The 25,236-nt window shown below is 40.8% G+C and overlaps 2 protein-coding genes and 2 pseudogenes across 2 annotated transcripts; 2 read left to right on the top strand and 2 right to left on the bottom strand.

Moving 5' to 3' along the window:
* Positions 1 to 5,338: 5,338 nt before the first annotated feature.
* On the bottom strand, positions 5,339 to 5,445 carry LOC116904750 (annotated as a pseudogene).
* Positions 5,446 to 7,068: 1,623 nt separating this feature from the next.
* LOC116904270 lies at positions 7,069 to 8,243 on the bottom strand (annotated as a pseudogene).
* Positions 8,244 to 8,352: 109 nt separating this feature from the next.
* On the top strand, positions 8,353 to 24,749 carry LOC116904268. Its single transcript, XM_032907214.1, is given in 6 exon segments — positions 8,353 to 8,418; positions 8,563 to 8,660; positions 9,103 to 9,350; positions 10,444 to 10,583; positions 13,424 to 13,570; positions 24,056 to 24,749. Coding segments are annotated over 6 exon segments (1,248 nt in total). The 3' UTR covers positions 24,605 to 24,749.
* Positions 20,633 to 23,145, top strand: Nap1l2 (nucleosome assembly protein 1 like 2). The gene is given in 4 exon segments (XM_032905999.1): positions 20,633 to 21,756; positions 21,758 to 22,129; positions 22,131 to 22,241; positions 22,243 to 23,145. Coding segments are annotated over 4 exon segments (1,377 nt in total). The 5' UTR covers positions 20,633 to 21,009; the 3' UTR covers positions 22,390 to 23,145.
* Positions 24,750 to 25,236: the final 487 nt, after the last annotated feature.

Below are 25,236 nucleotides of genomic sequence, written 5' to 3'. Positions count from 1 at the left end.
ATTTCCCCCTGTGAGCATTTTTGTTCCCCCATCTAAGAAACATCTGCACTTTGGTCATCCTTCTTGAGCTTCATGTGGTCTGTGGATTGTATCTTGGGTAATTCGAGCTTTTGGACTAATATCCACTTATCAATGAGTAATTACCATGTGTGTTTTTCTGTGATTGGGTTAGCTCACTCAGGATGATATTTTCCAGTTCCCTCCATTTGCCTATGAATTTCATAAAGTCATTGTTTTTGATAGCTGAGTAATATTCCATTGTGTAGATGTACCACATTTTCTGTATCCATTCCTCTGTTGAAGAACATCTGGGATCTTTTCAGCTTCTTGGTATCATAAGTAAGGCTGCTATGAACATAGTGTCCTTGTTATATGTTGCAGCATCATGTTGTAGAAGTTGTATAGCTGGGTCCTCAGATATATGTCCAATTTTCTGAGGAACCTCCAGACTGATTTCCAGAGTGGTTGTAGCAGTTTGCAATCCCACCAACAATGGAGGAGTGTTCTTTTTTCTCCACATCCTCGCCAGCATTTGCTGTCCTCTTAGTTTTTGATCTTAGCCGTTCTGACTGGTGTGAGGTGAAATCTCAGGGTTGTTTTGATTTGCATTTCCCTGATGACTAAGGGTGTTGAACTTTTCTTTAGGTGGTTTTCTGCCATTCGATATTCCTTAGCTGAGAATGTTTTGTTTAGCTCTGTACCCCATCTTTAATAAGGTTATTTGGCTCGCTGGAGTCTAACTTTGTGAGTTCTATATATTTCAAATATATAGAGAGTGCACAGCCTTGTCCTGTTTCTGATTTTGGTGGGAATGCCTTGAGTTTCCCTCCATTTAATTTGATGTGGGCTATAGATTCACTGTAAATTTGCCTTTATTATGTTAATATATGAATCCTTTGTAACCCTTGTCTCTCTAGGATTTTTATCATGAAGGAATGTTGACTTTTGTCAAAGGCCTTTTCTGCTTTTAGTGAAATGAAATGATCATGTGTTTTTTTGTATTTCAGCCTGTTTATGCACTGGGTTACATTTATCAACTTATGTATGTTAAGCAATCTCTAATGTCTTGGATGAAGCTGACTTAGTCATGGTGGATGTTTTTTGATTTTTTTTTTAAATTAATGTTTGCCAGTATTTTATTGAGTATTTTTGTATCTATATTCAAAAGGGAAATTGGGGGCTGGAGAGATGGTTCAGTGGTTAAAGCACTGGCTGCTCTTCCAGAGGTCCCAAGTTCAAATCCCAGCAACCACATGGTGGCTCACAACCGTCTTTAATGGGATCCGATGCCCTCTTCTGGTGTGTCTGAAGACAGATACAGTGTACTCATGCATAAAATAAATGAATAAATCCTTAAAAAAGGGGGGGGGAATTGGTCTGAAATTCTCTTTCTTTGTTGAGTCTTTATGTGACTTGGGTATCAGGGTAGTTGTGCTCTCATAATGTTCCTTATGTTTCTATTTTGCAGAATAATAGAATCCTGTGCTGAAGCCAACTGGCCCTGGAACTTTTTTGGGGGGGGGGTAGGAGACTTTCAATTATTGCTTCTATTTCACTGGAGGTTTTGGATCTGGTTAAATTGATTTTCTGTTCTAACTTTGTTACGTTGTATATTAAAGAAATATATCCATTTTCAGGCTTCCCAGTATGGTGGAACTGTGTGTATCCTTATGATTCTCTGGATTTCCTTACTTTCCTTTTGTCTCTAATTTAACAAATTTATATCTCTTCTCTCCTGCTTTTTATTAATTTGTCTAAGAGTTTAATCAACCTTACTGATTTTCTGGAAGAACAAACTTCACGTTTCCTTGATTCTTTGCATTATTCTTTTTTGATTGATAGATGTCAGCTCTGTATTTGAATATTTTTTGTCTATACATTTTGGGCATGATATATTCTTTTAGCATTTTTAGGTGTATGATCAATTTGCTAATATGCGATCTCTAGATTTTTATGTAGGCACTTAGTGCTATGAGCCTGCCTTTTATTACTGCCTTCATCAAATCTGAGGTTAGGCATGTTAGTCTATTTTCATTCTCATTCAGCTATAAAAAGTTTAAAATTTTTCTTCTTGAAATCTGTCTTGACAATTTTTTATTCAGTAGTGATCTGTTCAGTTGCCATGAGTGTGTATACTTGCTGTTGTTTCTATTATTGATATTAATCTTTAATATGTGGTGGTCAGAGATGACAATTTTAAATATGTTGAGACTTGCTCTGTGCCCTAGTGTATGCTCTCATTTTGGAGAAAGTTCTATGAGCTTTATTTAGTGTTTTGGTGAAATGTTCTATAAATGTTAGTTCCATTTGGTTTATAATGTCAGTTAGCTTCAGCATTTTCCTGTTTAGTTTTTGTCTGGATGACCTTTGTATTGATGAAAGCGGGCTATTGAAGAAATCCACTATCCTTGTGTGAAGGTCAATATGTGATTTTGGCTGAAACAAACTTTTATAAACTTGATTGCCCTTGTTTTTGGTGGATAAATGTTTAGAATTACAATATTCTTTTGGTGTATTTTTTCCCTTGGTAAGAATGTAGTGTCCTTCCCCATCCCTTCTGATTAGTTTTGTTTTGAAGACTATTTTGTCAGATATTAAAATAAAGACGGATGCTTGCATCTTGAGTCCATTTATCCTGAAATGATTTCTATCCTAGATATAGTGGTGTGTTTCTTTGATGTAGCAGAAGGATCCTGTTTTCTAATCCATTCTGTTAGTCTTTGTGTTTCTATTGGGGAACTGAGTATTGATGTTGAGCGTTATCAGTAAGCAGTGTTTCTTGATTCCCGTTATTTTGTTGTTATGGTGAATGTTTTGCTCCCTTTTGATTTACTGTTCTGGGATTATTTATTCTTTGGGTTTTTTTCTTGGTGTGGTTAAGCTCTTCAGACTGAAGTTTTTCTTCTAGCACATTCTGTAGGGTTGTAGTTGTACACAGATATTACTCAAATTTGGCTTTATTATGGGATGCTTTTCTTTCTCCATCTATTATGATTGATGATTTTTCTGGGTACAGTAATCTAGACTGAAGTCTGTGGTCTCTTAAAGTTTGTAGAACATTTTCAGACCCTTTTAGCTTTTAGATTAAGGAATTGAGTGCTATTCTAATGGGCCTACCTTTATAAGTTACTTGATCGTTTTCCCTACCAGCTTTTAATATTTTTTGTTTTTCTAGACATTTAGTGTTTTGATTATTATGTATCCTGTGCAGTTTCATTTCTATGTGGTGTGCTATATACTCATCTTTTAAAAACTTTTTATTGGTTCTTCGTGAATTTCACATCACACACCTCAATTCCATTCATTTCCTTCTCCCACCTTCCATCCTTGCAACCTCCCCTCAAGAGAATAAAAAGAAACTCATTGTGGAAGCTGTAGCATGTCCCAGTGTGTCCCACAGTATACTCCTTTTGTTCATTGCAATGAGTCATGGGTCTGGTCCAAGGCCTCGGGCTTCTGCTGCCTTATCAATACAGGATCCTCACTGGGAGTCTTCTCAGATATCCTGTTGTTTTCCTGTGTCATGGAGATCCTGTCGTTTTGAATCTGTAGAACCAACCCCTTTGTGCACTCCAGCAGTTTATCAGTGGGGTAGATTTTGGGATGGTCCAATTCATAGTCACTGGATCTGGGTCGGAGAGAGGTATCTGGGCCAGCTCTCCCACATTCATACCCTAGGGTTGGCTCATCAACAACCTCCCACCCCCACTGCAGCAACTTGGGCCAGCTCTACCCTGTTGCCCAGGCAAAGTGCAGGGCCTGATCTCTGAGTGTTGCAGGAGGTGAGGTACAGGCCAGTTCACCCACTCTCATGACTGTGAGGCAGTTCTCCCACCTGCCATAGGTGTTAAGGGACAATCTGCACCACCTCACAGCAGAAAAGTTGCAGGGCCAGCTCTCCTGAGCTCACACCCTTGGGTCCAGTTCACTTTCAGCCCTCATATCCAGGGCCAGCTCCACCGAGCTGCCCAGGCAAAATGCAGGGCCTGCTCTCTTGAGTGCTGCAGCAGGTGAGGGACAGGATCAGCCCTCCGGACCTTAGGGCCACCTCTCCCGCCTGTTGTAGGTAGCAAGGGGTGAGGGTTGGGACGGCATCTCCCCCTTATCCACACTGCTGAAGGGCAGACAAGTTGCTTGGCCAATGGTCCCATCCTTAGATCCTTGGAGCCAGCTCATTCACACCGTAATTTGCAACATCAGCTCTACTGTGGTGCCCAGATGAGGTACAGGACCTATTCTCCAGAATTCTGTGGCCGTGGAGGAGCAGGGCCAGCTCTTCCCTGCTCATACCTTTGGGGATGGCTCAACTACATAACGTCCACATTCAATGCCAGCTCTACTTGCTCTCCAGGGGATGTGCAGGGCCTGTTCTCTCAAGTGCTGAAGTAGGTGAGGGTCAGGGCCAGCTCTCCTGCTTTTATGACCATGAAGTCAGTTTGCATGCCTGCAATAGGTGACTAAGGGTGAGGGGGGCATCTCTCTGAACCCATGTCACTGAACTGCAGAATCCATGTCACTGAACTCTCAGCCCATGTCACTGAACTGCAGAAAAGTGGCAGGGCTTATTTTCCTGAGTACTGCAGCTGGCCAGGGATGGGGTCAGCTCTCCTGATATTATGTCCCCAGGGCTAGATCTTCCACAATGCCCAGGTGAGAATGAGGCTAATTCTATACAACCTTCAGATATCAACATATCCGCAGGTGACAGCGCAGGCCAGGGACATCCACCTGGCCTTTGGTGGTAACAGATGTCTGCTGCTACAGGGCCACAGATCCAGACATAGCCCCCAGGGGCAGCAAAGACCAGGACCCCACCATGGTCCCAAGGAGCATCACCTGCTACTCACATCAGGCTGCTCACCACTCCAGTTCTGCCTCTCTTCATTGTGCCCACATTCCTCTGTTTCTCTTTATCTTTCACTTTTCCACCACTTACTTGCTTCTCTTAGTGGCACCTGGGGTTTCTAATTATCTGGGGTCATTTCAGGAGTGGTCTATGAAGTACTATGCCACACTTGTGCATTATGGTGCTTGGTAGAATTCATCCCAACCTGGTCTTCCTTAAAGGCCTATGTGGCACCAACTGGTGGTCATCTCAGGTTAGGTCCCTTTCTGGTCCCCATGGCATTGGTCTGATGATCATCTCAGGCTTGTTCCTTATCCATACCCACCTAATTGGCCCCATGTGACAGTTGTCTGTCTCAGGCTTACTTTTGCCTAGGGGGCTGGAGTCCCAGGTGGGGTTCTCTTAGTCTCCGGCTTGCTCCCTGCCCTAGGAACTCATCCGGACCTGCACAGTGCTAGACTGGTAGCCATCTCTGGCTCCCTTTTTCCAGGGAATGTTAGGCTACTAATCATTCAGACATTCCCAGAACAGAATACTGAGCATAGATATAACCTCTCTTCTCTCTACAATCCTTTATGTTTCTTATACCTTGATACATATCTCCTTCTTTAACTTAGGGAAGTTTTCTTCTATGATTTTGTTAAAAATATTTTCTCTGCTTTTGACTGGAATTTCAGGCTTATTATGTATAGATTTGGTCTTTTCTTAGTGGCCCAGAGTTCCTGAATGTTTTGTGTATGGGATTTTCAATTTAACATTTTATTTGACTGAGGTATCTGTTTATTCTATCTTTTTTTCCTCCATCTTTATTAAATTGGGTATTTCTTATTTACATTTCAATTGTTATTCCCTTTCCCGGTTTCCAGGCCAACATCCCCCTAGCACCAGCCCCCTCCCCCTCCCCTTCTATATGGGTGTTCCCCTCCCCATCCTCCCCCCATTACCGCCCTCCCCCCAACAATCACGTTCACTGGGGGTTCAGTCTTGGCAGGACCAAGGGCTTCCCTTTCCACTGGTGCTCTTACTAGGCTATTCATTGCTACCTATGTGGTTGGAGCCCAGGGTCAGTCCATGTATAGTCTTTGGGTAGGGGCTTAGTCCCTGGAAGCTCTGGTTGCTTGTCATTGTTGTACATATGGGGTCTCGAGCCCTTTCAAACTCTTTCAGTCCTTTCTCTGAATCCTTCAACGGGAGTCCCATTCTCGGTTCAGTGGTTTGCTGCTGGGGTTCTCCTTGTATTTGCTGTATTCTGGCTGTGTCTCTCAGGAGAGATCTGAATCCGGTTCCTGTCAGCCTGCACTTCTTTGCTTCATCCATCTTGTCTAATTGGGTGGCTGTATATGTATGGGCCACATGTGGGGCAGGCTCTGAATTGGTGTTCCTTCTGTCTCTGTTTCAATCTTTGCCTCTCTATTCCCTGCCAAGGGTATTCTTGTTCCCCTTTTAAAGAAGGAGTGAAGCATTCACATTTTGATCATCCGTCTTGAGTTTCATTTGTTCTAGGCATCTAGGGTAATTCAAGCATTTAGGCTAATAGCCACTTATCAGTGAGTGCATACCGTGTGTGTTTTTCTGTGATTGGCTGTTTATTCTATTTTGATCGCAATGCCTGAGATTCTTTCTTCCATGTCTTTTACTCTGTTGGTGAGGCTTACCTCTGATGTTTCTGTTTTGATTTCCTAAGTTTTTCATTTCCAGTTTTATCTTAGTTTGGTTTTTCTTAGTGATTCTGTTTCTGCTGTCATGTCTTGAACTATTCTCATTATTTTGTTCTACTGTTTATGTTTTCACAGACTTCATTAAGGGATTTATTAATAGTTTCTTTATGGTTCTTATATATTTGGTTGTGAGCCTAGCCTTTAACGGCTGAGCCATCTCCAGCTCTCTTTATGGTTCTTGAATAGAGTCACAATTGCTATTTTGAAGAACTAGTCATGTGATTCAGCTATATTTCATTTCTCAGGGCTTATTTTAGTAGGGTTGTTGCTGTGTTCTGGTGGAAGCGAGCATATTTTCTTGGTTGTTAATGTTTGTGCTTTGGTGCTGATGTCTAGGCATCTGCTGTTGGGTTGATTGAGGTGATTGTTTTGTTGCTATCTGGCCTTGTCTTTGTTAGTGGATGTTCTATTCCTTGGTTTCTGTTGTCTTATTTTTTCCTTCATTTGTTTGTTTCTTTCTTTCTTTTGACAGTCTAGAGTTTTTTATTCAGTGGGTCCCTGAGTCTAGAAGAGGGTGTTGGGCATCTTGGTGGTGAAGCGTGGCTTGTGCTGGCACCATAACATGCAATGCAGCAATGGGCATTTGATCATGGAGTCGTGGAACTGCTTGACAGCCTCCCAGGGGCACCTGCCAGCTGCAATCTCTTCCACCTTCGTGATCTAGATGGAGTGCACGCAGGCATGGATTCAGGCACTCATGTCATGGTAGCAATGTGTGGCTGTGCCAGCAGTGGTCCTGTCCTGGTACTCTCAGTACATGTTGTGTGTGTCACTGAGGCAATTGTAGAGCAGCCAGATGCCAGAGGTCTGCATAGGCAGGACAGGGGTGACTTCTCAAACACCCACCTGCAGTACACATTCTCCCTGGATGATTTCTTCATCCCTTTCAGCTGTTACATGGAGTACCAGGTGTGGGACTGGGCAACCACATGGTTGGGTGCAAAGATGCACATTTGGTATAGTGGCAGTGCCTGGCATTTTGGGGTTGGCAAGAAGCACCCCACACTCCTGAATTGTGTCTGACACCTTCATGGAGGTGTGTCCTCTTTCACCGCCACTCACAAAATGCCTCTTGTCCTTTCTTAATCTTAGTAAAAGTGTGGTAGCTGTGAGTTTCATGGTAGAGAGTGATTTTTCGTGTCAATTGATGGTACACAGGTGTAGAGGTGGGTTAAGAGGAAATGCTTAAAGGGGCTTCAGGAAAGAGCTAAAAGGATCTTGTTGGGCTGGAGAGATGGCTCAGAGGTTAAGAGCACTGGCTGTTCTTCCAGAGACCCCGAGTTCAATTCCCAGCAACCACATGGTGGCTCACAACCATCTGTAAAGGGATCTGATGCCCTCTTCTGGTGTGTCTGAAGACAGTGACAATGTATTCACTTACATAAAATAAAATTAAATCTTAAGAAAAAAAGCAATTATTTTTTTAAAAAAAGGATTCTATCTAACTGAGAGTCAAGTTCCCTGGTAATTGCAGTGTGGTGGGAAGATGGGATTTTGCAAGTCAGCTGCAGTAGGACAAAGAATAATCTGAAGAAACAGGTGAATGTTCTAGGGGGACTATGGGTCTGAACTATGAGCTGGAATCTGCAGTCAATAAAGTTGAGGTAGGAGAAGAGACACTTGTAAGCAAGTTGTTACCAGGCGCAGAATGAGAATGGAGAGATCCTTATGGAGGGCATGAACATCAGAGTGAAACACTTATCTGAGTCCCTGCCAGTTTCAAGCCCTGCAGGCCCTGCATAGAAAATGTTTTGAGGTATGGTGGGGCGTTAATATAAAGGAATGAAGATGGGATACAAGGAAGGGATGGTGGAGAGGGACCATGGGAAGGAGGAAATCTATGTTCACAGCAAGGTTTGGTGGAGTCTCCAGGGAATAAAGATAGGACTGGAAGACAGGCCCCTGCAAGCATGTAGCTATAGGACTCAAGTAGCTATAAGATGGAAAAGATTTTAACAGAAAATAGGAAAAGAGTGAAAAACATCTACCTGCATCCAGTACCAGAGTGTTCACAGCAGGATCCGGGTAAAACGTCTTTCTGTGTATCCTTGGCTGACAGAAGGCCAGGCTCAAAGCAAGTTCTATGGAGTCCTCAGGTATTGAAGGTAGGATGGGAGGAGAGGCACATCAAAACAGTCTGTTACTGGGTTGGGGATAAGACTGGAGAGATTGTCCTGGAAGACAGAAAGGAGAGTGGAGAGTGCCTACCTGAGTCCTAGACTGTTGTGGACACTTGGGATCTGGGCTTATTTTTCAATTTGGAGAATGCTTCATCTGAAATGGAGTTTCGATTTATGGAATTTATTAAGATCCAGGTATAAAAAGCAAGTTTTTGAGAATCAAATATTTGTTGTTGAAGCAGTATAACTACAAAGGAGCCGAAGGCCAATAGAAGGCCTTAGATAATAAATGAAGAACTGGGTTGTTTTATAACTTTGAATTTGACCTATGCTGTCAAAAATGCCTTTTATAAGATATTATATGGATAATTCTTTATTATCATCAATTAGATTATTGCACATCCTTTTCTTACCCTAGGAAACCGTTATACCTGGACATTTCAGGAGTAAATGACCCAGAAAGCATTCCACATGGCCAAAGAATCTGCCTCCACCCCAAGTTTAATCCCAAAGATGAAAATGATCCAGTGGAAGCAGATATTGGCTTGATCATTCTTGAAGAGCCTATTTCCGGGGATGAAATACCACTATCTCAGTTCACTAATATATCCTTGAAGAGCTGTTCTAAGTGCCAATACCAAAGCTGTTATGTGTATGAATATCAGAGTAAGTAAAAGGAGTCAAGTTACATTATTTTGTGATATCGGCTCTAGGAATATTACTCATTTTCTAAAGAAATTCAATCTCTAAAGAGGGGAAAATAATCTAGAAAAAGTAGTGGAGGTCATTACTTATGTCCACAACACATCAATCCGTTGGATGATAAACTGAAGCATGAGAAAGGAAAGGGCTATGCCTGGATTTAAGTCTCAACTCTTGTTACAGAACTCTCTCTGTACCCAGGTATTTTAACTATTTCTTGTTGCTTTGATGAAAGATCTAACAGAGATGATTTGAGACAGGATAGATTTACTTTGGCTCGTAGTTTCAGAAAGTTCCATATTTGGCTGCTCGTCTCTGAGTACTGAGAGAACACTATTGCAGTTGAAATGTGTGGTAGAGACTGCTTTTCACTTCTTGGTGGTCAGGCAGTAGAGAGAAGGGAGGAGTATAGGAGAGAGCAAGAGTAAGATATTGGCACAAGAGTATGTCCCCAGTTAACTACTTCTTCAACTAGGGTACACTTTATACCTTTATATCTCAATACTGTCATATAATATCCATCAAATGATTAATTCATTGTTTTGTTCAGAGTGGTCATAAGCTAGATGTTTGGAAATGCTATAAGACATGTCCAGAGGTGAGCTTTACTTAGGTGCACCAAGGTGTTTCTTAATCCGATCAAATTTATAATCAAGACTAACCATCATGCCAGCTAGTAGTAGCGAATACCTTTAGTTTCAACACCCAGGAGGCAAAGGCAGGTGGAGCTATGTGAGTTCCAGGCAAGCAGGGTCTACAGAATAAGTTCAAATATAGCCAGAGCCACACATAGAGAAACCTTGTCTTGAAAAAAAAAACCAAAACAACAGACTAAGCGTCACCACAGTAGTTCAAGGTGTGAATGGTTCAGAAAGTACAAGGTAAGGAGAAATATAAAGAGAGAAGAGAAAGGAAGGAGGAAAGAACAGGGAAGGGATGAAAGGGAAAAGAAGACTGTCTTGGGAAAGATTCTGTGATTGAATTGAGGGTGGTGACAAACCAAAGTCTGTGATATAGTGCCTTCCATCTCAGCACCATCCTTTACATATGCCTTTAGGTAGCAAGAAGCTCGGAACCACTAGAGTAAAGAAGATAGATGTGCAACTTCTAGATTTCTCAACATGCCACCATCAGCATTCCTATCTAGAGAAGACTGTGGGCTTGTGTATTCAGAGTCAACCACGGGAAGACTGCTGGGTAATCATATACCAGAATAATATTAAGAACAAGAAGGAAATGTAAAAATGTACAATTATATAAATAGCAATTAAATATTAGGTAACAGAATATAAGGAAGTTGGTGTTAGGAAAATATGTGAATCTGGGAAGTTTCATTGGATATTTGAGTGGCATAGAGTTTACACAAAGAAAGGCTTTAGAAACAAATGAGAAATACAAAAAAGAATCAGTGGACACAAATACATTTTATCTTTCTTTTAAAAATTATTAGAGCCTCTCTGTAGGTTATAATAAACATTGTACAGCTCGACCTTAGCTGTGGGGAGGTTTAGAAGACATAGATACAACTCATTCCACCTATTCATGTAGAAAAGCTGTAGAAATTAAGCCTTATGCAAGAAAAATTTTAGGTACTTAAATATCTTGACAATTTGAAATCACACACACAAATTAATATTGAAAGACTTCAAGAAAAGCAGTAATTTGAACTGTGGAAATCCTGGCTGAATTACTGTAGCATATGACCAGCCTTGAGTGCTAAGTCTTGAGAGATGAGAAATTCTTAAGTAAACAAGAATGAATGGAACACTGTTCGAAACCCTGTTACAAGTTGAGATGAGGGAGTAACACTGTAGAGTTACTAACTATATAGTTAGTAGCCTTGTGTCATAGAGGATCATCACCAGGGATGAGACAAATACCAGTACTGTTTCTGGAAACATTGACCATGAGGACTCATGTTAGTTTCTAGAAACATACTGTTGCAAAAGGAATTTCAGCAAGCACTGGCTGTTTATTGGGTGAGATAGAAAAGAATCAGCTGAGATCATTCCTTAGAATGGCAGTCTAATGGTGGAGATAAAGGTGCCAGAGTGGATACAGACATCAAAGGATTTACAGTAGTATGGAGGTGTTAGAAAAATCATTTGTGGTACCAGCACCCAAAGCCCACCCTCTTGTACAGAAGGCAAAGTGTAGTAACCCCATAGGACGAATAAGTACAGAAGATATCTGCACAGTATGAAATTGGCACTGAAGGAAGATTAATTTAAGATGTGTTGAAGTTAATGTTTCAACTACTATTTAAAGATAAGTAGCCATTTACCAAGTAGGATAAGAAGTATGAAATGATATGACGGTACTCAGGTAAAAAGGAAGCAGAGTAAGACAAGCCTGAGAAATGTAGAAATAGCTCGGTTTGAGGGGAAAAGTGCTGTTTAGATTACTTACGAACTAGGAGAGAAATAAGAGAGCAGTAATCATGGGGCGGATTCCGCAGGTGTTATTACCTTATAACATGAACGTGCTGTATTAGTTAGAGAATGGGGAGATGTGCAACATTTTGACAAGAGAAATTACATGACAAAATTTATATTCTGTTCTATACTCATAGTTGGTCTGAAAATGCTCTAAAATGGAAGTCCTGTTGGTGAAATGTGAAACAACAATTTACAACTAACCTTATCTGAACTAGGGTAATGACAATGATGATAGGGCAGTTCATGTTCTCATAAGTTTATATATTTTTGAAAGGTGATCAATAATAAGTAAATAACAGAAGTGACATTAACTATTTTGAGTAAAATACACCAGGATAATAAACATAGAGCAGGGTTTATTATAACCTGGAACTCTGAAAGAATTGGACTCCAAAGACAGTGTTAGCCTAAAATACCTGCACTACAAGATAGAAGTAAGGGTTTTCATCTACATGACTCCACTCAGTACAACTAGGCAATGAGAGAAGGCATTTTTTTTAAAAAAAAAAATAAAAGTGTTTGAATGGAATTTTGGGAGAACTGATGAAGCAAGTCATTTGAATGTCAGAGCAGTACTACAAGTGTAGTGCATAGGAAAGACCAATACTTAGATTTTGATGTGTAAATATGTCTGGAATATTTAAATAACAGAAAGGCAAGCTAGGTGGCTATAGTGTCTTAGCCAGCAGCAGCAGTAGGTGGCATCAAGGTAGCAATAAACGTTTCTAAGGCCTTATAAGCTATTATGACAACTACTCTTCTAACATTTTTAAGACTTGAAAGCACTAATTGGAGAGTTTTTAAGCGGAAATCTGTATTTATTGATCATTCTTAGATTTCAAGAGGATAAATTTGGATGCTGTGTTAAGATCCTATGTGAGAAGGACAAGAAGTATGCCTTTTCATAAAGACACTATATTTCCTAACAACAATAAAAGCATCCCTAGATAGGAAAGTTATTTAATAACTAAAATGCATTTTGGGAAATTACAGTATCAGAATCATTGTTGAGAGACTGGTAACAGAATGTGGAGGAAAGAGAGGCACTAAGAATGATTTCAAGTTTTTTTTTTAATTTTCATTTTTTACTCACTGTACATCCTGATTACAGTCCCCCCACCTCCCTTCATCCCAGCTTTACCCTTATAACTCCCTCCCCCATTGCCCCTTCCCTTCTCCTCAGAGAATGGGAGCCTCCCTTGAGTATCACTCCTCAAGTTATTATTTTTTTAAGTTATTTTTTTTAAGTTGAACTTTTGTAGTGGTGCTGTGATTGTCACTAGGAAAATAAAGCAAAAGGAAGATTTCGTAGGAAGATCAGTGGTTCTTTTAGGTTTTAACATTAAGTTTGATATAACTTTTAGAAATACAAGTTCAGTGCTGATAAAGTGGCTGATTGTAAGAGTTTGAAAATTTATAATTAGTACTGACACATTCTATATTCTCTTATCATATGTTTCAACTGTATATGCCCATGTCTTGCATTGGGGAGCTGTGTGATAATATTATTTGAATTTTCCCCTCTCCCTCACATAGTATAAGGATTGTATACACAGTAGACTGCATAAGTGACATATATTTCTTGGTTTCCTCATTCAGATACAGCGAGCCAGTCCTGTTCTATGTCTCCTAAAGAACCACTGGGAACTAGTGGGCCTCATACATAGGACTTCAAAGATATGTCAAAATCCCACAGTCATCATTAGAACAACTCCTTACTTTACCTGGATAAAACGATTCATCAAGGCATCTAAGAAGCTACTGAATCCTACTTCCTCTTTACACTGTAGGACATTGTATGAAAATGAGCATGTTCCCCAAATCAGGCATAGCCATAATTATATCCCAACTCTGGTCTCCCAGAATTCCTCCTTGGGGGTTTTACAAAGAAACTTAAGTACTTCTCCACAAACGAAACTTATCACCAGTGTACCAAAAATCTTTAATTTTAGTGATGCAAATTATTTTGCTGATAGCCAGAGATTGTTCCTTGATAAAAGCCAGACCCCACAAACTGTCACGTCATTGCCTGTTGCTGTACTTCCAAAAAATTTTGGACAGAATTTAATTCAGTATCATCAGGATACCGCTTCACATAATACAAATAGTTTAAGTAAATCTCCATTACCTCAGCTTATTTCTGACACAGCTATATCATATACTCCTCCTAAGACTGATGATGGTTTTAAACCCTGTGCTTCTGCAGCACATAATACTGGTGAGTCTTTTGATAAAATCATGGCAGATATAATTAAACAATCGAGTCCATCAGAAGTTGATGGAGTGGAGCCTGTGAATTTCCATGAGGGTAGCATGACTGATGGTTCTTGGACAGAAAATACTACTGATTTAGATAAGCACAGGAGTCTTTGGAGGATGATGTCAAATGGACCTCAGGATCAATATATAACTAAGTCCAACTTATCACCAAATTTCTCTTTATCTGAAGGAGAGGAATCCTGGAGACTCTTTACTTCAGGTTCAGCTGCTAACAAAATAGACCTGCCCATGGAACCTCTATTACAAAATGATATGTATGCGATGCCTCCTTTTGAAAGTGGGGTTCCCAAGCCAGGTGGTATAATTGAAATCTGGAATTCTCCTGAATACTATGCTCTAAGTTCTCAAGATCAACCAGTTACTGTTCCAGTAAGAGTTCAAGATCATCCTGTAAGTGATGCTAATAGAGTCCAGATTCTACCAATGGACAGCATAGGTATGCCCTTGACTCCTAAATTGGCTACCTATGAATCGATTAATCTTGAGGCTAAAAGCCCTCCACACCCAAATTAGCACAGTACAATGCCATCACAAGGCCAGTCTTCATTTATGGCCATGATGCAGCCTATAGTTGAAACTGAATTCCAACTAAAAGCTGAATCTGAGAGAGTTACACACCTAGATTAATCTTAGCCTAAAGTATCTCTAAGGTGAAGTAGACATAGTAGGAATTCTTGTCTGTATCAATGCTCACATATTACTGAGACAAATTACCTTTAGTCCCTTGGAACAACTTATGGCCTCATCTCATTTGAAATGCCGTTTGTTCTTATAGAATATTATGTACACACTTATCTCTTTTCAAAAAGTTAAAATAAAAACAAATTGAAAAGCAAATAGCTTTCCTGCTAATTAGATTTTGTTTTGTTCTGTATTTTGTATGTTTTAAGAGGATTCTTTTTTACACATGGATCAATTTGATGTTTTTTTTGAAAGCTTTCATGTTGAAAATTATTTCAGGATAATTGAAGAATCACACAGTTTAAAACCACCACCAGGGGCGGGAAAGGTTGTTCAGCATTTAAGAGCACTGACGGCTCTTCCAGAGGTCCTGAGTTCAATTCCCAGCAATCACATGGTGGCTCACAACCATCTGTAATGGGATCTGTTGCCCTCTTCTGGCATGCAGGTGTACATGCAGATAGAGCACTTCATATACATAAAAAAAATCATAAAAATTCATACAAAAAGTTAGCTGTGTTACATTTTTCCTAAATTGTAAAATTTTTGAAAAACTATAGCTCAACATCATAATCAGAATGTTTTTTTCCCCATCTTTTTTTTTTCCACGTGGAAAGGTTTAATGAGAGAAGAAGAGTAGAATAGGGGAGAAGTAAAGGCCAGCCATGAGCACGTGGAGGAAGGGGATGGGGAGGAGAGAAGGCACAAAAGAAGAGGTAAGAGGAGCAGAGAGAGCAGAGAGAGAGAGCTTTTCCATCTTTATTAACTTGAGTATTTCTTATTTACATTTCCCGATTGTTATTCCTTTCCTGTTTCCAGGCCAACATACCCTTTAACCCCTCCCCTCCCCTTCTATATGGGCTTCCCCTCCCCATCCTTCCCCCATTACCGTCCTCCCCCCAACAATCTAGTTCACTGGGGGTTCAGTCTTGGCAGGACCAAGGGCTTCCCTTTCCACTGGTGCTCTTACTAGGCTATTCATTGCTACCTATGAGGTCAGAGTCCAGGGTCAGTCCATGTATAGTCTTTAGGTAGTGGCTTAGTCCCTGGAAGCTCTGGTTGCTTGGCATTGTTGTACATATGGGGTCTCGAGCCCCTTCAAGCTCTTCCAGTTCTTTCTCTGATTCCTTCTATGGGGGTCGAATTCTCAGTTCAGTGGTTTGCTGCTGGCATTCGCCTCTGTATTTGCTGTATTCTGGCTGTGTCTCTCAGGGGAGATCTACATCTGGTTCCTGTCAGCCTGCACTTCTTTGCTTCATCCATCTTGTCTAATTGGGTGGCTGTATATGTATGGGCCACATGTGGGGCAGGCTCTGAATAGGTGTTCCTTCTGCCTCTGTTTTAATCTTTGCCTCTCTATTCCCTGCCAAGGGTATTCTTGTTCCCCTTTTAAAGAAGGAGTGAAGCATTCACATTTTGATCATCCGTCTGGAGTTTCATGTGTTCTATGCATCTACGGTAATTCAAGCATTTGGGCTAATAGCCACTTATCAATGAGTGCATACCATGTGTGTTTTTCTGTGATTGGGTTACCTCACTCAGGATGATATTTTCCAGTTCCCTCCATTTGCCTATGAATTTCATAAAGTCATTGTTTTTGATAGCTGAGTAATATTCCATTGTGTAGATGTACCACATTTTCTGTATGCATTCCTCTGTAGAAGGGCATCTGGGTTCTTTCCAGCTTCTGGCTATTATAAATAAGGCTGCTATGAACATAGTGGAGCACGTGTCTTTGTTATATGTTGGGGCATCTTTTGGGTATATGCCCAAGAGAGGTATAACTGGATCCTCAGGCAGTTCAATGTCCAATTTTCTGAGGAACCTCCAGACTGATTTCCAGAATGGTTGTACCACAGACTGGACTTTTAAATGTAACTCATACCTAAAAATTTCCATAACTGTTTCTTGTTTCTACTGCATGTTGTTAATTATTGTTATTCGTGATGTAATATATTTTATTTTATTCTCTGGCTATCTTTAGTCTTTTTTTTTTAATCCAGTCATTATCCCCCTCCCAGTCTGCCCTCAGACAGTTTCTCATTTTATTCCTCCTCCTTCTCTGACCTCCATCTCTAAGAGGGTGTACCTCCCATCCACCCCTCCCCACTGTGCAAGGCCTCCCCACTCCCTGGGGTTTCAAGTCTTTTCAGGCTTAGGTGCATCTTCTCTCACTGAGGCCAGACCAGGCAATCCTCTACTGTCTGTATGTCAGGGTCCTTGGACCAGCTACTGTATGCTGCCTGATTGGTGACTCAGTGTATGAAAGATGTTGGGGTTCAATATAGTTGAGACTGCTGGCCTTCCTATGGGTGACCCTCTTCCTCAACTTCTCACCACCTTTCCCTACTTCAATCACAGGAGTCCCCAACTGCAGTTCATTGGGTGGGTGCTGGTATCAGTGTCTGTCTCAGTCAGCTGCTTGTTGGGCCTCTCGGAGGCTACTGTCTGTAAGGACACAATAACATCGGTAATAGTGTCATACCTTGGAGCCTCCCTTGAGCTGGATCTCGATTTGTGCTAGTCACTGGACCTCCTTTCCCCCCAGCCTCTTCTCCATTTTATCCCTGCAGTTCTTTTAGACAGGAACAATTCTGGGGCAGACTTTTTGATTGTGGGATGACAACCCCATCCCTCCACGTGATGCCCTGTCTTTCTACTGGAGGTGGCCTCTACAAGTTGCCTCTCTCCACTGCTGGGCATTTCATCTAAGGTTCCTCCCTTTGAGTCCTGAGAGTCTCTCACCTCCCAGGTCTCTGGTACATTCGGGAGGGTCCTCCCAACCTCCTACTCTCTGTTGCTTGTTTCCATTCATTCTGCTGGACCTCAGGGATTCACTCCTGTACCCCCCCCAACCCAGTTCCTGATCATGTTCCCCTTTTCCTCCCCCCTCCCCTATCCCATCTAGGTCCCTGCCTCCCTCCCCTACCTGCCCCCTCCTGCTTGCTTTCTTCTCCCTCCCAAGTGGAATTGAAGCATCCTCACTTTGGACCCTTCAGCTTGTTAACATTCTTGAGTCCTGTGGGTTGTGTCCTGGGTATTTTGTACTTTTTTGGATAATATCTGCTTCTTAGTGAGTGCATACCATGCATGCCCTTTTGTGTCTGAGCTATCTAGTTCCATCCTTTTGCCTGCACAACTCAGGATGTTCTTAATAACTGAGTAGTACTCCATTGTGTAAATGAACCATATTTTCTGTATCCATTCTTCCGTTGTAGGTTGTCTCCAGCTTCTGGCTATCACAAGGTCACTATGAACATAGTGGAGCATGTGCCCTTGTGGCATGGTGGGGCATCTTTGGGTATATGACCAAGAGTAGTATAGGTGGGTCTAAGAAATCAAGTAAGTAAATAAATGTATAGAATTGTAAAAGTATTATAATAGCCAAAGTTATTTTGAAAAAGAAATGATGACAAACTTGTAATTTACAGTAAAAGTTAATTCAAGATTTGGGTAATCAAGGCAGCATGATGTAAGGACAAGCATGGGCAGATTGATGAAACAGAAAGTCTAGAATTCCTTACATCTATGCGTCTAGTGAGTTTGAAGATTTCTGGGCTAATCAAGGGCAAAAGAAACAAATACAAGTTTTTTGTAGCTAAGTCAAGGCTCATAAGACAGCATACACAAATTAGCTCAGAGAGAGATCCATCAACCTACATTGAAGACCTAACAGTATAAATATTTAAGAACAAAACAGGAGGAAATCTTTGATACTTTAGATTACATAGATTTCTTATGACAATAAACATGATTCACTAAAATAATAAAATTGGTCTGGGAAGATGCCTCAGGCAGGAAGTAAAGTGCTTGCTACTCAAACAGGAGGCCCTATGTTCAGATCTGCAGTCATCTGCATGAAAGTCAGTGGCTGTAGTACTTTGGGGAAAGAGACAGCAGAATCCTTGGAGCATGCTGGCCAGTCAGTCTAGCTGAATCAGAGAGCTCTAGGTTCGGTGAGAGACCTTTGCTCAAAAACTAAGTAGAGAGTAATAGAGGAAGACATCTGATGTCTATGTCTGATCTCTGTATACATATGCATGCATGTATACTTGGGCATATACTCATATATACACAAAAATGATAAAAATGAATCCTTTCAAAATTATAAGTATTTCAAAAACACTATTTTATTGGGCACTAAAAGATCTGTAGCATACTGATAGAAATTATCAGCATTTTTTCTCCATTGATCCATCAGTGAACATGGGCTATTTCCAAAGTTGAAAGTGTTTACATGTATCTTTATCTGTATGCATGTAACACGTGTGTCTGATGTATGCAGAGGCCAGAAGAAAAAGGCAGTTGTGATCCACCATGTGGTTGTTGAGAACCAAACCTAGTACTCCTAGAAGAGCAGCATGTGCTCATACCTGTTAAGCTAATGTACAGGTGCTGCCGTGGACATGGGTGTGCAAACATCTGAGACTGCTTTCAAGTTTTTCAACATATATCCAGAAGTGGAATTGCTTAATCACACAGTAATCATGTTTAATGTTTTGAGGTATTGCCACACTGGTTTCCATGGTCTTTACTCTCACCCCTGCTTGCTGTTTTCTTTAAGCTATCCCAATGGGGATGAAATTGTATCTAGTTAGGATTTTAACTTATGCTTATACAATTAATGATGCTGGTCATCTTTAAAACAATTTTTGAAAATCTTATTTATTATTGGATGGATGTCATCAAGGTTAGTTCTAAGGAGGCATGTCTGGAGGCATGGGTTTAGGAATCAGTTTGCCAGGTTTATGCAACAAGCACCTTCACCCACTGAGGTATGTTACTGCCCCCTACCTAGAGGAGACTTTAATTTACTGCATAGTCTTCTGTTGTACGAATATGCTATCAGATATTTAAACACCTCTTTAATGCTGATATTTGTATTACTCCCAATAAAGTTCAAAATGTCAAGCAAATTATGCAATTTTTAAAAACCAAATAGTACTTTATATTTGGCTTTTTCTTTTTGTAAAAATTCCTTAATGGCTTTTTATTTCATTTTGTTTTGTTGTTGTTTTCTAAGACAAAGTCTCATATAGTCCAAACTAACTTAGGACTGTTATATATGCGCAGGCTAACCTGAACTTCTGATTTTCCTTCCCAGGGCTATGATTACAGGCTATAACAACATCACAAAAGGAAAAATGGAAAGACAGTTTAGGACTGGGGTATTATCCTATATGCTCACTGTTCACACAGATGGCTTTTCTACAACAGGCTTCAACAAGGCACACACACCCCCCCACACACAGAGAGAGAGAGAGAGAGAGAGAGCCAACGTTTCACTTACACTCATCTGTCATCTTTTCCTCATCAGGAATATTATGAGAATTTTGCAATTTAAAATCATACAGTCTGTGAAGAATACAGAAACTAGGACACAGCATATTTAAACTATTGTCAGTTATATCAGCCGAAGGCCACCGATGCTTATTTTTAACCCTCAAAGGGTCTCTTTGTGGGCTCCTCCACCACCCTCCTCTTCCCCAGAACCTCAGGTTTTAACCAAACCCATAGACTAAAGATGGCCATTGTTTGCATTCCTTGTTGCTATTTCCATATAGCTCTTTTGAAATTATGAGCGTATAGTATCAGTTGAAAACTGAATGAATGATACTGCATTTCTGCAGAATTTTACAGGGTATAGGGTAGGAGATGAGCCATAGGTGGACGAATCAGCCATATTAGAGAACCTGGGAAGGCAAGTGGAGTAGAAAACCTGATTCATCTACTAATTTACTGGCTCAGGGTTTGTCAATCACTACAGCCTGGCAAATGAGATTGGAGAAGAGACCTGGGAGGGAAGGGGTGACGCAGCAAGCTGCATACACTGGAAAAAAAAAAGGGGCAGGAGACAACTGCGTAATCATACTGCGGCACCAGTTCCTCCATACCCCCGCCCCGAGTGGCTGGAGCAGCTGCTTGCAGAGGTCTGCCCACTGCGGCTCTCTGCAGTCTCTAGCCTGTTCCTTCAGGGCCTAAAGGCAGCTCCGAGTCTCCGCCCTGACAGCCGGGTTTCAATTCTGCTCTCCCAGCTTCAGCACCGCCTTTTATCCCCACTGCTTGCCGCCTGTCAGCACTCCAGCAATCCACACGCTGCTGCTTCTTGGTCCATCTCCGCCCGATCATCGCGCATCTGCTATATTGGTGAGTCTTCCTGCGGAGGTCAGGTCTCCTGATCTGCAGGCTTAGCCACCATAATAAGTGCAGGCGATCTTCAAACAATGGCTGAGTCGGCCGAGCATAAGGAACTGTCTGAATCCAACCAAGAGGAGCTTGGTAGCCAGGTAATGGCGGAGGGGCCTGGGGGAAGTCAGGACTGCAGTGAAGGTGTCTCCACTGAGCCTGGAGATGGCGGGCAACAGGGTGAAGAAACCGTGGCTGCTGGAGCCGAGGAAGAGGGAAAAGGTGAAGAAGCTGCTGCAGGGTCTGGGGAAGATGCAGGCAAAGGCGGAGGTGCTGCTGAGGACTCAGACTCAGACCGTCCAAAAGGACTTATCGGTTATCTTTTAGATACCGACTTTGTTGAAAGTCTCCCAGTGAAAGTTAAGTACCGAGTGCTGGCCCTTAAAAAGCTTCAAACAAGAGCTGCCCATTTGGAATCCAAATTCCTGAGGGAATTTCATGACATTGAAAGGAAGTTTGCTGAAATGTATCAACCCTTACTAGAGAAAAGACGACAGATCATCAATGCAGTCTATGAACCCACAGAAGAGGAATGTGAGTATAAATCAGACTGTGAGGACTATTTTGAGGAGGAGATGGATGAGGAGGAAGAGACTAACGGCAACGAGGAGGGCATGGTGCATGAATATGTGGATGAAGATGATGGCTATGAGGACTGTTATTATGATTATGATGACGAGGAAGAAGAGGAGGAGGAGGAAGATGAGAGCGCTGGGGCCACTGGAGGAGAAGCGGTTAACGAAGAGGATCCTAAGGGAATTCCTGATTTTTGGTTGACTGTTTTAAAAAAATGTTGAAGCACTCACTCCTATGATTAAGAAGTATGACGAGCCTATTCTGAAGCTGCTGACAGATATTAAAGTGAAGCTTTCGGATCCTGGCGAGCCTCTCAGTTTTACACTCGAATTTCACTTCAAGCCCAATGAGTATTTTAAAAATGAGCTGTTGACGAAGACTTATGTGCTGAAGTCCAAGCTTGCATGCTACGATCCCCACCCTTATAGGGGAACTGCCATCGAGTATGCCACTGGCTGCCACATAGAATGGAACGAAGGGAAGAATGTCACTTTGAGAACCATCAAGAAGAAACAGAGACATCGCGTCTGGGGAACTGTCCGAACCGTGACTGAAGATTTTCCCAAGGACTCTTTCTTCAATTTTCTTCTCTCCTCATGGGATCAAATGGAGGGATGAAAATGATGATTTTTATGGTCATAATTTCTGCGTGCCCATGAATTCCAAGATGGTGTTATTTTTCTCAGGAGATGCCTTTTGAATCTCAACAGGAGGGTGTAGTTAGGGAAGTTAATGATGAAATTTATGACAAAATTATTTATGATGATTGGATGGCTGCAATTGAGGAGGTTAAAGCCTGTTGCAAAAATCTTGAGGCATTAGTAGAAGATATTGATCGTTAAAGCAGAGTAGATGCTTCTGAAATTAACTGCCCTGTGTGCAGTTCCTGAAGACACAAGCAGTTAATAGTGTCTCGTGTTCTGCATTTTTTCCTGTCATGCCAGTTTAAAAATTCAAATACTAATTAATCTGACCTTGCATTGTAGTGGTATGATGTTTTCAAGATATGTAGACTGTGATAAATGATTAAAGGCATTAATATAGTGTGTAGTATAATCCTTCTGAAGTCCTTGTGCCATGTATCTACTAATCTGTGGCTGTGAATATTATTAGAAGTGCTAACTGAAATTATTTGTTTGCAAAGAAAATACTGGAAACCTAAGAGTGCTTTGCTATTTTTTCCCTTATTTTCTTAGTGCTTTAGTCAATGGACTTAATTATTTTTGTGCCTGCTTCATTTTTAGGTAAATATACAGTAGAATTTAAAACCTGAATGCCTAAGAGGCCTCCATATGGTTGAGAATTTCAGACAAAAATCATATTTATTATTGATAACAGCTAGTGCAAAGCTTCTGATTGTATGTGACTGTGATAAATAATAAAACTCAGTTGTATTGAAATTACTGTTTATCATTGACATGTGAGTTATAGTATTTCAAGTGTTGCAAGTATTGTACTGTGTAATTGTGTAAACTGTGATTACAGTGTACATTTTTCTTTTATAAGATACTGAATCATTCATTGAAATGGACACTTCATTTCTGAAAATATATTTCATATTCTGTTCATTCACTGAAAAATAAAATGAATAAAAATTTCATGGTGTTATGTTTTAAAAATGAACTTTTACCTATAAAGACAGTATGTTTATTAGAAGACACATATAAAAATATTAATAATATATACATTAATTAAAGTCAAAAGACATTCTTATTCACCAAAGATGAACACTGCTACTACTTTGATTTGTTTTCCATAAATTATTTTTCTACAAGTTATTCTTATGTGTTTATGCATGTATGCAAATTTACCAACACTGTCTAACCTGCACATTCCAAAATGATTTATAACTGATCTAATTTTAATTTTCAGATTGAGTTGCAGAGAAACAAAAACCTTAATTTTAATTCAATCCAGTAAATTCATATAAGGTAAGTACTGTTTACAAAGAACAGATTCTTATACAACATAAGAATTTTAAATTTATTATCTATTAAATCTATTTTAAATTTCTTATCTATCTATAGTGTTATGTGTGTACACCCCTTATGACACTGGGGGGCAGCACTGACTGGGGACAGTGGAATAAGCTGTTCAGACTGTCCAGAGATGAATTTGCTTTTGTCCTTTGAGGACACTCAGATGTCCCCCTAAAAGGCTTTTCCTTATGACAAACTCTGTGAGAAGCACACCTATCCTCCTAGGATAAGGGACCTTGGTCACTTTTGTGTCACAAAGAAGCTTGGGTGGCAAGAAAATGCTAATTCTGTTTTGTTATTACTGTCTACCTACACTTCCATCCAAAATATTTGTGACGTAATCTCTCTGAACTGTAACCCAAGTGGAACAAAAGCTTTGCAGTAACTCTCCTATCCTCCACTGAACATGCCACCTTCTTTAAATTGTGGTCCAGAGAGGTAAGTTTCTAGCACTGCTTATTTTTCTTACTTCTGTCAGGTACAACGGAGGAAGAAAATAAAAGCCTTACCTTTTTCTATTCCATTCTAGGCAGGAGCTTCAAAGCCAAGATCTTCTCCCAGATACAATAATAGATGATCTGGTGCTATTCTTTTGAGTTGCAGTAAGTGGAAGTATATAGGGAAACAGACAGCTTACTACTATAAAGAACCATGTGATTCTGCCAATGTGCACCCTGGAAATACAGATTGCTGCATACTTTTCACAATGATTAATATAGACCTTTGGAATTTACTACTACCCCCAAACTTACCCCAGAGATATTGGTTTCTTTTTATTGTGATACTGTTACTATGCACTAAAAAAAATCAGGAACATAAAAAATACTTTTATAGCTGGGGGTGGGGGCATTCTCCTGTAATCCCAGAAATGGGAAGGTGGGTATCTATAGGAGGGTCAGGAGTTCAAGGCCAACTTCAGCTATATAAAGCATTTAATAACAGCCTGGGCTATGTGAGACACTGTTGTAAAAACAAGCAAGCAAACATCAGAATCATGGGTGACTTTCCTGCTGTTTTGCAAAGAATTCTTAGTGCCCTGCAGCTTCCCATGGCCCTTTCGTTTGTCTCTATGAGCTAGAATGGTTAATGTGCTTCGTGTGGATTTACCCTAATAGCAGGCTAGGACCCCATTGCTATAACTTTCATGTTAGTGTTCTCTGTCAAAGGATGTAAGAAACATTGTAACCAGCAACCAGAGCTTCCAGGGACTAAGCCACTACCCAAAGACTGACCCTGGACTCTGACCTCATAGGTAGCAATGAATAGTCTAGTAAGAGCACCAGTGGAAGGGGGAGACCTTGGTCCTGCCAAGACTGAACCCCCAGTGAATGTGATTGTTGGGGGGAGGGCAGCAATGGGGGGAGGATGGGGAGGGGAACACCCACAGAGAAGGGGAGAGGGAGGGGTTAGGGGGATGTTGGCCCGGAAACCGGGAAAGGCCTTTTCAGTCCTCACTGCAGAAAAAAATGGTACACATCACAGAGAATAGAATGGATCCGTGTTAGAACATAATGGAGAATTGACTCTCTATGCTTCGGTGGAATATTTAGGGGGTTACTGTAGATTAGATACTGGCAAAAGTAGGAGCCATTTATTAATACTAGATCAATAAATATTAGCCTTGTTGTATCTTGGAAAACTAGAAAAATGATAAAGTTATACTTGGTAAACAGTTGAAACCTGGATGGCAAGATTGCTCAGCAGGGAACG

Source organism: Rattus rattus, chromosome 6 (assembly GCF_011064425.1).
Source record: "Rattus rattus isolate New Zealand chromosome 6, Rrattus_CSIRO_v1, whole genome shotgun sequence".
Classification (NCBI taxonomy): domain Eukaryota; kingdom Metazoa; phylum Chordata; class Mammalia; order Rodentia; family Muridae; genus Rattus; species Rattus rattus.
Note: the sequence above shows the minus strand (reverse complement) of the source record. Positions and strands in the feature narration are given on the sequence as shown.